Source organism: Heptranchias perlo, chromosome 1 (genome assembly GCF_035084215.1).
Source record: "Heptranchias perlo isolate sHepPer1 chromosome 1, sHepPer1.hap1, whole genome shotgun sequence".
Taxonomy (NCBI): Eukaryota; Metazoa; Chordata; class Chondrichthyes; order Hexanchiformes; family Hexanchidae; genus Heptranchias; species Heptranchias perlo.
Window position 1 is genome coordinate 65,058,466 of NC_090325.1, and position 12,212 is coordinate 65,070,677.

Genomic DNA, 12,212 nt, shown 5'->3' on the forward strand with positions numbered 1-12,212 from the left:
TTAACAATTGTAAACAATTTTACAACACCAAGTTATAGTCCAACGATTTTATTTAGGATTCGAAATTGTCTTTTCCACACTGCCTGAGGAAGGGGAAAGCCCCCGAAAGCTTGTGGGATTAAAAATAAAATCGTTGGACTATAACTTGGTGTTGTAAAATTGTTTACAATAGATTTTAGTAAGACATTTGACAAGGCCCCACATGGCAGACTGGTCAGAAAGATAAAAGCCCATGGGATACAGGGAAATGTGGCGAATTGGATCCAAAATTGGCTCAGTAACAGGAAACAAAGGGTAAAAGTTGATGGATGTCTTTGTGAATGGAAATCCATTTCCAGTGGTGTGCCACAGGGCTCAGTGTTGGGTCCCTTGCTGTTTGTGGTATATATAATGATTTGGACTTGAATGTAGGGGGCATGATTGGCAAATTTGCAGACGACACAAAAATTGGCCGTGTAGTTGATAGTGAAGAGGATAACTGTAGATTCCAAGAAGATATCAATGGGTTGGTGGAGTGGGCGGAAAAGTGGCAAATGGAGTTCAACCCGGAGAAGTGTGAGGTAATGCACTTAGGGAGAGCAAGCAGTAAAAGGGAATACACAATAAACGGGAATATATTGAGAGGGGTAGAGGAAGTGAAAGACCTTGGAGTGCATGTGCCCAGGTCCCTGAAGGTGGCAGTACAGGTAGATAAGGTTGTGAAGAAGGCATACGGAATGCTCTCCGTTATTAGCCGAGGTATAGAATACAAAAGCAGGGATGTAATGATGGAACTGTATAAAATGCTGGTAAGGCCACAGCTGGAGTATTGTGCGCAGACCTGGTCACTACATTACAGGAAGGACGTAATTGCTTGGGGGGCAGGGAAGATTTACTAGAATGTTGCCAGGGCTTGAAAATTGCAGCTACGAGGAGAGATTGGATAGGCTGAGGTTGTTTTCCTTGGAGCAGAGGAGACTGAGGGGAGACTTGATTGAGGAGTACAAAATTATGAGGGGCCCAGATAGGGTAGACAGGAAATGCCTGTTTCCTCTAGCGGAGAGTTCAAGAACTAGAGGACATAGATTTAAGCTGATTGGCGGAAGGATTAGAGGGGACATGAGGAAAAAAATTTTTACCCAGAGGGTAGTGGGTGTATGGAATTCGCTGCCCGAATTGATGGTAGAGGCAGGGACCCTCAACTCTTTTTTAAAAAGTACCTGGACCTGCACCCAAAGTGCTATAAGCTGCAGGGCTACGGACCGGGTGCTGGAAGGTGGGATTAGAATGGGCACCTGGTTGTTCTTCGAGCCGGCACGGACACAATGGGCCGAATGGCTCCCTTCTGTGCTGTATCTTTTCTGTGGTTCTATGGTTCTATTATCTTAAATACCTGTATCAAATCACCCCATTATCTCCTCTGTTCTAATGAATTCAACCCCAATTTTTCAAGTCTGTCTTTGTATTTGTATTTCTTCATGCCTGCAGCACTCTAGTGAATCTGTGCTGTGCCCTTTCTAGTGCCTCAATAACCTTCCTATAGTGTGAAGCCCAAAATTGCACACCGTACCCCAGCTTATGGTCTTACAAAGGTTGTATATAGATTTACCATTATATCTCAACTTTTATATTTTATACTTCTTGCTGTAAAACCCAGTATTCAATTAGCTTTTTTTAAGGCTTGATTCACTTGAAATGTCTTGTGAATCTGAACACCCAGATCCCTCTGCTCTTTACATCACCCAACCTTCTTCATTCAAATCATAATTACCTTTTTTTAAATAACCTGCATCACCTCACACTTACTGACATTGAATTTTCTAACTGCCACTTTTTTGTTCATTCCACCATCTTATCAATATTTCTGTACAGCGTCCTTTGGTTCTTAGAATGATTTACTATACCTCATTTTAGTATTTAGTATTATCTGCAGATTTGAACATCACTCCATCTGGCCCTATATCCAAATCATTGATATACACACTGAACTGAAGCAGTCCCAGAACAATACCCTATGGGACACTGCTATCCATTTCCAACCATGCTAAGATTAAGTGCCCTTAAAGCCTACTCTTGATTCCTCCCTTCTAATCAGTTTTTAATCCAATTTATTACCCTCTCCCCAACTCCATACCTCTTAATCTTCTCCAATTGTTTCTTGTGTGGTATTTTGTCCAAGGCTTTCCGAAAGTCCATGTACTCCACATCCACTGCATTTTCCCAATAGCTGTCACCTCAAAGAACTCTTATCAGATTTGTCTTGCACCGTCTTCCTTTCTGAAATCAGTGTTGGTTTAATTTCATCTTCAGTTAAAGATTCCAAAAGTTTCCTTACCACAAATTTTAAATTAACTGGCATGTAATTACCTGGGTTAGCTCTGCCTCCCTTTTTGAAAATGGGTATTACATTGGCCACCCTTCAGTCCTCCGACACCCATCCACTCTCAATAGAACTCTGAAATATAATTTCTAGGGCCTCCACTATTTCTTCCCCCACTTCTCCTAGGATCCTCGGATGTGTCCTGTTCAGCCCCAGCACTTTGTCCTCCTTTCACTAAACTAAATTCCCTAATACTTTGCTTTTATTTATTATAACATCTCTTATCTCGTTTTTAACTGATTCAGGATTTACGTCCTCGCCAATATCTTCCTCTTTTGTGAGCACTGAAGCAAAGTATTTGTTAAGGATCCCACCAATTTTTGCTTATCCTCTATTAGAATCATAGAAAGGTTACAGCCGGATGCCATTCGGCCCATCGAATCTGTGCCAGCTCTATGAAAGAGCAATCCAGCTCATCGCACACGCCCATCCTATCCCCATAGCCCTGCAAATTTTTTCCTTTCAAGTACTTATCCAGTTCCCTTTTGAAAGCCATGATTGAATCTGCCTCCACCACCCCCTCTGGTAGAGCATTCCAAATCCTAACCACTTGCTGTGCAAAAAGTTTTTCCTCATGACACCTTTGGTTCTTTTGCCAATCACCTTAAATCTATGTCCTCTGGTTCTTGACCCTTCCGCCAATGGGATCAGTTTCTCTCTATCTATTCTATTTAGACCCTTCATGATTTTGAACACCTATCAAATCTCCTCTCAACCTTCTCTGTTCCAAGGAGAACAACCCCAGCTTCTTCAGTCTATCCACGTAACTAAAGTCCTTCATCCCTGGAATCAATCTTTCCTAAAGTGCTGTGCCCGAAACTGGACACACTGCTCCAATTGTGGCCGAGCCAGTGTTTTATAAAGGTTCATCATGACTTCCTTGCTTTTGTACTCTGTGCCTCTATTTATAAAGCCCAGGATCCCGTATGCTTTTTTAACCACTTTCTCAACCTGCCCTGCCACCTTCAACGATTTGTGCATTTATACCCCCAGATCTGTCTGTTCCCGTACCCCTTTTAGAATATGCCCTCTAGTTTATATTGCCTCACCTTGTTCTTCCTACCGAAATGTATTACTTTGCATTTTTCTGCGTTAAATTTCATCTGCCACTTGTCCACCCATTCCGCCAGCCTGCCTATATCCTCTTGAAGTCTATCACTATCCTCCTCACTGCTCACTGCCCTTCCAAGTTTTGTGTCATCTGTAAATTTTGAAATTGTGCCCTGTACACCCAAGTCTAAGTCATAAATATATATCAAGAAAAGCAGTGGTCCTAGTACCGACCCGTGGGGAACACCACTATACACTCCTTCCAGTCTGAAAAACAACTGTTCACCACTACTCTCTGCTTCCTGTTACTGAGCCATGCTGCTATTCCATGGGCTTCAATTTCGATGACAAGCCTATTATGGGGCACTTTATCAAACGCCTTTTGAAAGTCCATATACACCACATCAACTGCATTGCCCTCATCTACCCTCACAGTTACCTCATCAAAAAGCTCGATCGAGGTAGTTAAACACGATTTGCCTGGCTTTCCCTAATCAATCCACACTTGTCCATGTGACTGCTAATTCTGTCCCGGATTATCGTTTCTAAAAGTTTCCCCACCACTGAGGCTAAATTGACTGGCCTGTAGTTTGCTGGGTTTATTCTTTCTCTTTTTTTGAACAAGGGTGTAACATTTGCAATTCTCCAGTCCTCTGGCACCACCCCCGTATCTAAGGATGTTTGGAAGATTATGGCCAGTACCTCTGCAATTTCCACCCTTCCTTCCCTCAACAACCTAGGATGGTCCATCCGGACCGGGTGACTTATCTACTTTAAGTACAGCCAGCCTTTCTAGTACCTCCTCTTTATCAATTTTTAGCCCATCCAGTATCTCAACTATATTTTCCTTTATTGAGAATACTAACTCACTATCTTCTCTCAGGGATCCCATCTCATATTTGGCAATTCTTTTTTTACTGATATATTTATAGATTACATTCTTTTTAAAATTTTTGAGATTCTCTCCTCTTACCCTTTTTTAATCTTTCCTTATTTTCTCATTGTCTCTATTTTTAATCATACTTATAGGCCCTTTTTGCCCTCTGCAATTTTAGTTTGTTTCTAACCTCTTTATCTACGGCATTTTGAAACTTGAAGTAGTCTCCTTTTTTAATATATATTCTGTCATTTTGCAGTCTCCTTTTTTTAAAAAAAAGCCCATCGTTGATCTACTTCCTGTGTGTCAATTTCTCTTTCCACCTCAGCTCATTCCTCATCTTTCTAAAATCTTCCCTTTACAAATCTAGTGCCCTTATTTTTGTACTAACTTTTTCTCTTTCTATTTGGACTTGAAACTTTAATATATTATGGTCACGACTCGTGACATGCTCACCCACAATTAACTCATCTACCTGATCTATATTTTACCCATAACTAGATCTAGCAACACCTCTCCCCTTATAGGAAAACAAACATACTACTTGAGGAATGAGTCGACAACACATTTTAGGAATTCTCTTTCCCCTTTCTCTCTTTAATCCCTGTCCTAATCAATTAGTGGGTAATGAAAATCTCCTTGAACAACAATTTTGTTGCTCCTTCTCCTCTCCCTGATCTGTGCAGATTTTCTCTTCCGTTGTCCTCCCACGGTTAAGGGGTCTATAGTACAACACCACTAATGTAACAGTCCCATTTTTTTCTAGAAATCCAGACGTGGACCACAAACAGCTTTTTTTCCATTTAGGGGGTGGATTGTTCGTGGTTTTGAATGCCAGTTCTAATAGAATAGTGTTTATCACACAATTTAGTACATTTATTTAGCACTAACTTGTGCAGTAAGCGTTATTATTTAGCACTAAACATTATCAGGTACTTCTCAAAAAAATTATGAATAGCAGAGTTTGTTAGGGTAAAGGATATCTGAAGGGAGGCAGTTAATATTTCCATTGTTGATGGATATGTGTACTTGTGAATCAGTTTATTTCATTCAGTGTTCAAATTATAATGCAAGACTTAACACCTCTTAAACAATGAGGGAGCAAGTTCCATGTGCCTACTTCACGGGGTAAAAATCTGAATTGAAGTTAACTTCAGGTAATGTTTTCCCATGTCTGGTTTCAGGAATGTGCTAGGAGAATAGCGAAAGTATCAGCAGAAGCCAAACTGGAGGTTGATGAGGAAATGTACCTGGACTCATTTCGCCCCCACTTAATGGATGTTGTATTTACATGGGCAAATGGAGCTACTTTTGCCCAGATCTGCAAAATGACAGAGGTTTTTGAAGGTAATGATAAATATTATTTTCATGTTCCTTTTTGATTTTTTTTAGTTCAACAATAAATTTGTCTTTAGTAATATACTGTATCCCTGCAGCTGTTTTGATTTAGAATTTGAACATATGTTTGCTTTTATACATGCAAAGCCACAAGCTTAATTACGGATATCAAGGCATTACCACAGATTGATGCTTTCAAATGTTTTTACATTTTTACTTCATCCATTGCTGACTGTCCAGTGACATATTAGATGTAATAGCTGCCAAAATCTAGTTTAATAACTTTTATAAATAACAGTTGGTGCTTTAATCTTGGCCCCATAGACTTTTCATTCAGCCCTTTGCATTTTTTTGTCCCTTTGATAACCCACCATTTGCATGATGACAATACTTAACTTGTCAGTTCAATTGTAGTTGTAGAATGGTTTCACTTACAGTGAGATAAAATTAACATTTAATAACCTTGATCTAAACCTCTGAGGAAAAGAGGGCAACATTGATTTGAGGTGGCAGAAGAATGGGTGGGAAGCAGAAAGAACAACCTGTTCATAGAATCATAGAAAATTTACGGCACAGAAGGAGGCCATTCGGCCCATCATGTCCATGCTGGCTGAAAATGAGCCACCTCAGCCTAATCCCACTTTCCAGCACTTGGTCCGTAGCCTTGTAGGTTACGGCACTTCAGGTGCATATCCAGGTACTTTTTAAATGAGTTGAGGGTTTCTGCCTCCACCACCCGGTCAGGCAGTGAGTTCCAGACCCCTACCATCCTCTGGATGAAAAATCTTTTCCTCGGCTCCCCTCTAATCCTTTGACTAATTACCTTAAATCTGTGGCCCCTGATTATTGACCTCTCTGTTAAGGGAAATAGGTTCTTCCTATCCACACTATCTAGGCCCCTCATAATTTTGCACACCTCAATTAAATCATCCCTCAGCCTCCTCTGCTCCAAAGAAAGCAACCCCAGCCAATCCAATCTTTCCTCATAGCTAAAATTCTGCAATCCTGGTAACGTCCTCGTAAATCTCCTCTGTACCCTCTCTAGTGTAATTGCATCCTTTCTGTAATGTGGTGACCAGAACTGTACACCGTACTCAAGCTGTGACCTAACTAGTGTTTTATAAGTTCTCGCATAACCTCCCTGCTCAGTGCCTCAGCTAATAAAGGAAAGTATTTCATATGCCTTCTTAACCACCTTATCTACCTGTCCTGCTACCTTCAGGGATCTGTGGACATGAATTCCTCTACACCTCTCAGTATCCTCCCATTAATTGTGTATTCCCTTGCCTTGTTTGCCCTCCCCAAATGCATTACCTCTTGCGTCTCTGGATTGAATTCCATTTGCCACTTTTCTGCCCACCTGACCAGTCCATTGATATCTTCCTGCAGTCTACAACTTTCCTCCTCACTGTCAACCACACGGCCAATTTTTGTATCATCTGCAAACTTCTTAATCATGCCTTCTAAATTTAAGTCTAAATCATTGATATATACCACAAAAAGCAAGGGACCTGTTACTAAGCCCTGCGGAACCCCACTGGAAACAGCCTTCCAGTCACAAAAACACCCGTCGACCATTACCCTTTGCTCCGTGCCACTGAGCCAATTTAGGATCCAACTTGCCACTTTCCCTTGGATCCCATGGGCTTGTACTTTTTTGACCAGTCTGCCATATGGAACCTTGTCAAAAGCCTTGCTAAAATTTATGTAGACTACATCAAACGCACTACTCTCATTGGCCCTCCTTGTTGCCTCCTCAAAAAATTCAATCAAGTTAGTCAGACGCAACCTTCCTTTAACAAATCCATGCTGACTGTCCTTGATTACTCCGTGCCTTTCTAAGTGACTGTTTATCCTGTCCCTCAGAATTGATCCCAATAATTTGCCCACCGCCGAGGTTAGACTGACTGGCCTGTAATTACTCGGTCTATCCCATATAAAGTGGACACATATTTGAAATCAAGGAACAAACAGGCCTATAGGGAGAGAGTGGGGTTAGTGTTCAGATTGCTGTCACAGTGAGCCAGCACAGGCACGATGGGCTGATGCTTGCTTCTGTGCTCTTCAGTGCTTTAGTCCATTGCTCTAATTTAATGATGCAGTGCTGTTTGTGAGACCTTGCCGTGGGCAAATTGGCTGCCGCGTTTCCTACATTACAACGGTGACTACACTTCAAAAGTACTTCATTGGCTATAAAGCACTTTGGGATGTCGTGAGCTTGTGAAAGGTGCTATATAAATGCAAGTCTCTTTCTTCCTTCTTTCGTTATTTCTTACTCTCTTTCTTTCTGATGTCATATACTGCAGGATGCACACTCCTGCCTATGCAAAATAAAGAAACTAGACCGTGTGCTATCTTATGTAAATGCAGTGCATATATTGGGCCAGAATTTACTGTCAAAATAACGGTGAGGCTAACAGCGCTCACCATTTATGTGCAAATCAGACAGCAACTTCTGGCGAAGGCAGATGCACGGTTAGATGCGAAAATCCAGAAGTTGCTGTCTGAGATGTGCTGTTCCGCCGTCAGCTTTGCAAAAACGGCATCTCGCTGTCTGACTCAACTTTCAAATGCATTGAACTTACGTGGTAGATACAAACTAAACTGGCCACAGAAAGTTAGAGCTTGTCCTTTTCAGTCTAAGTACTCTTTTTAATGGTGTGTTAAGCTTTAATTACTGCTAAACAACCTCTCTGGCACTGAAAAATAACTTTTACAAGTGTAGAGTCTCATTCCTTCAGCTTTTAATTGTTGGAAATTTTTTTGAAAAATTAAAAAGAATTTTGTTTCTAACTTTCTTTCTGTCTCTTTTTTCACTCTCTTAATCTAATCTTTCTTTCCCCCTCTCTATTTCACTTTCTGTACTTGATTTGACATTGAATTCACTACTCTAACTTACACTTCCTGCTTCAGATCGCACTGTTCATTAACAATTCTTCAATCGGATTGATTAAGGAGAGACACAGATCTCTAACTTACAGCAACTTGCAATGCAAAAGCTCATGGAAAGTATATGGGCAAGGGCAAGTCTAATGGGGTCCCTTAGGGAAAAGCGACCATAACATGATAGAATTCCTCATTAAGATGGAGAATGAAGTCGTTGAATCCGAAACTAGGGTCCTGAATCTAAATAAAGAAAATTACGAAAGTATGAGGTGTGATTTGGCTATGATAGATTGGGGAACTTTACTAAAAGGGTGCCAGGCAGTGACTTGTGGGGTACCGCAGAGATCAGTGCTTGGGCCCCAGCTATTCACAATATGTATCAATGATTTGGATGAGGGAACTAAATGTAACATTTCCAAGTTTGCAGGCGACACAAAGCTAGGGTGGAATGTGAGCTGTGAGGATGATGCAAAAAGGCTCCAATGTGATTTAGATAAGTTGGGTGAGTGGGCAAGAACATGGCAGATGCAGTATAACGTGGATAAATGTGAAGTTATCCGCTTTAGTTGTAAAAACAGAAAGACAGATTATTATCTGAATGGTGATAGATTGGGAAAAGGGGAGGTGCAACGAGACCTGGGTGTCCTTGTACACCAGTCGCTGAAAGCGAGTATTCAGGTGCAGCAAGCAGTTAGGAAGGCGAATGGTATGTTGGCCTTCATTGCAAGAGGATTTGAGTACAGGAGCAGGGATGTCTTACTGCAGTTATGCAGGTCCTTGGTGAGACCACATCTGGAGTATTGTGTGCAGTTTTGGTCTCCTTATCTGAGGAAGGATGTCCTTCCCATAGAGGGAGTGCAACAAAAGTTTACCAGACTGATTCCTGGGATGGCAGGACTGACGTATGAGGATAGATTGGGTCAACTAGGCCTATATTCACTAGAATTTAGAAGAATGAGGGGTGATCTCATCGAAACATAAAATTCTAACATGACTAGACAGACTAGATGCAGGGAGGATGTTCCCGATGGCTGGGGAGTCCAGAACCAGGGGTCACAGTCTCAGGATATGGGGTGTGCCATTTAGAACCGAGATGAGGAGAAATTTCTTCACTCAAGAGGGTGGTGAACCTGTGGAATTCTCTACCACAGAAGGCAGTGGAGGCCAAGTCATTAAATGTATTCAAGAAGGAGATAGATATATTTCTTAATGCCAAAGGGATTAGGGGATATGGGGATAAAGCAGGAACAGGGTACTGAGTTAGACAATCAGCCATGATCATTTTGAATGGTGGAGCAGGCCCGAAGGGCTGAATGGCCTACTCTTGCTCCTATTTTCTATGTTTCTATGAATGGTGGGTGCCGTTCATTCACTTACAGTAGATATTTGGTATATTTTTCTGCCAGCTGTTATGGAATTTATTTTCTAATATCCTTCAAGCCCTTTTTGAGAATGGAATTTGTTTAATTAACATAAAACTCGGATAATTCCTATACACTGAGTACTGAAAAAATTTTGGTCTTCATGTTACGTAGTTCCCTGGCCAAGAGCATTGGCAACTAGTCTGTTTTTAGATACCTATCAGTACCAGTATGTAACCAAATGGCAAGAGGTCTGCAAAAGTAGCCCTGGATGAATCCCTCTTCATTTTTTTTCCCCTGACTGCATCAAAGCCTGGAGTTTTTCTTAGCACCTCTCCTTGACACTGTGGTTAAGGAAAGGAAATTGTGTGGAAAATTGCAAGTAGGTGCCCTCAAAATCACTAGTAAGTTCTGTAAGATTTTGTTTTTGCATAATTTTTTTCAAATTAAGTTGCTTCCATAATATTCATTTTTTGAGTATTTTGTAAACCCTTTTTTCTGCTTCTTCCCAGCCTCCTTTTCTTACAAACAAGCTTTGCTTGGGCCTCCTACATGCTATTCTTCTGACAGCCACCAGGGGGCACACCTGGTGCCAACTCTCCCTCAGATTCCCCCTATGGAGAGCTGCCTGCCTTCCTTCCATTATTTACCCACTGCAGCAACTAAAATCAGGCATTGAACGTGCATTCCTCCACTTTGGTGCTACATTGCATTGGCACTGTGCTGCCCTCCATACCATCCTACTTGAAGTTTATTTTAATATGAATTTCGCATCAGCCTCACATTGATGCTTCATGTTGTAGACTCATGTAAAATAGAAAGATGTATTTTTGTACAGTGCAAATCATCTTTATATGGTTGGTGTTTTCAATTAATTCAGCTGCCTCTAGTATGTGTGTGTAAAGTTAATTTTCCATTTTATGTTTCACTGTGGAGATGGAACTTGGATGAAGCTCCATCGTTTCACTTGGCCATTGCCTATGCAAGACTTTTACAAAGGCACTGCCCCAGAAACATGAAAAAAATAAGAGAGGAAGCTGCTAAAACTTTGATTAATACTTTTTTAAAAATTGAGTATAGGAGCTGTACATAAGGCAGAAAGATAATGAATGTTACTTATCAAAAAGGAATGGGAATCATACAGTCCAACATAAATGGGAAAACGCTTGGCCGTTCCTTAGACAATGCTACCAATGCTCAGCTAAAGAGCACACAGGTTATAAGGAATAGTCAAAATCAAATGTAAATCACACATCATAAATTTACTGGAATTCTTTAAGAAGGTAACTCAATTGGTAGAAGAAGGAGATTCAGTTGACATAATCTGCTTGGATTTTCAGAAGGCATTTAATAAAGTTCCTCAGATGAACCTTATAAAGAAGACTCTTCAGTCTTCAAACTCCACATGCAATTAGGAAAATTCCTCCATCCACAAGAAAAATCACATACCTTACACTGTCTCTTACATTTTCACTTTTAGCAAGGGAAATCTTCCTTTTTGGTCCACCTCACCAGCCTTACTTGGACTACATCATTAGTTCTCTTTTTCTTAGTGAAACACATCAGGATAAAGATACTTAAGTTGTAACATGCATGTTGGATCTTGGGGTAGTTGTTATTCCATAAATTGTTTTCTGCCAACTTGGCTATTTTGTTGCTTGGTTTTGCAGTTATTATATTTTCTAGAAGCTCAGGTGGCACAATACTATCTATTCCAACACTTGGGAAGACTGCCAACTACAGCCAATACAGGATCTGTCCTTCAGAAAAACTTGGTTCCAGACACTGGAATCAATATCAGTCGAGGGAGTACTTGAAGGGAAAAAATTTGCAGGCCAATGGGGAAAGAACAAGGGGAGTGGGACTAATTGGATAGCTCTTTCAAAGAGCCGGCACAGGCACAATGGGCTGAATGGCCTCCTCCTGTGCTGTATCTACTATGATACTATGACTAACTTCACTGCAGCTGATCTTTTTTCTGGCATAGTGTCCAACTTTCTACATTTGTAACCACAAAGATCCAAATGTTATGGGGGTAGAACTGCGTCCCCTGCCTCCAGCACTAGCACTAGTCACCATTGCCTCCCATGCAAGATGGGTTGTGGACCTAGAAAGGGCTTGGCCACAGAAGATTTGCCATACTCCCTCTGTCTCATAAACTATTTCAAAACAATGCCTTAATTGTTTTGAAGCAAAAATGCAGGACAATGAAGTTAGGGTACTGACAATACCACAGTAGTCTGGCACTCCAGCAATGCCAACTTAGCACTCTACTGCTGAGTAAAGCAATAGGGAAGCAGCTTTGCTTTCTGCTTTTTTGAAGTGGGCATGGAAGGTCTAA

The 12,212-nt window shown here is 41.0% G+C and overlaps 1 protein-coding gene across 2 annotated transcripts in view; it reads left to right on the plus strand.

The window, feature by feature from the left end:
* The window catches only part of mtrex (Mtr4 exosome RNA helicase), a 203,363-nt gene that overhangs the window by 175,484 nt on the left and 15,667 nt on the right, over positions 1-12,212 (plus strand). For both annotated transcript variants that reach the window (XM_067985926.1, XM_067985936.1), the window contains exon 25: positions 5,471-5,633. In XM_067985926.1, the coding sequence (XP_067842027.1) occupies positions 5,471-5,633 (163 nt within the window). The remainder of the gene's footprint in view (positions 1-5,470; positions 5,634-12,212) is intronic.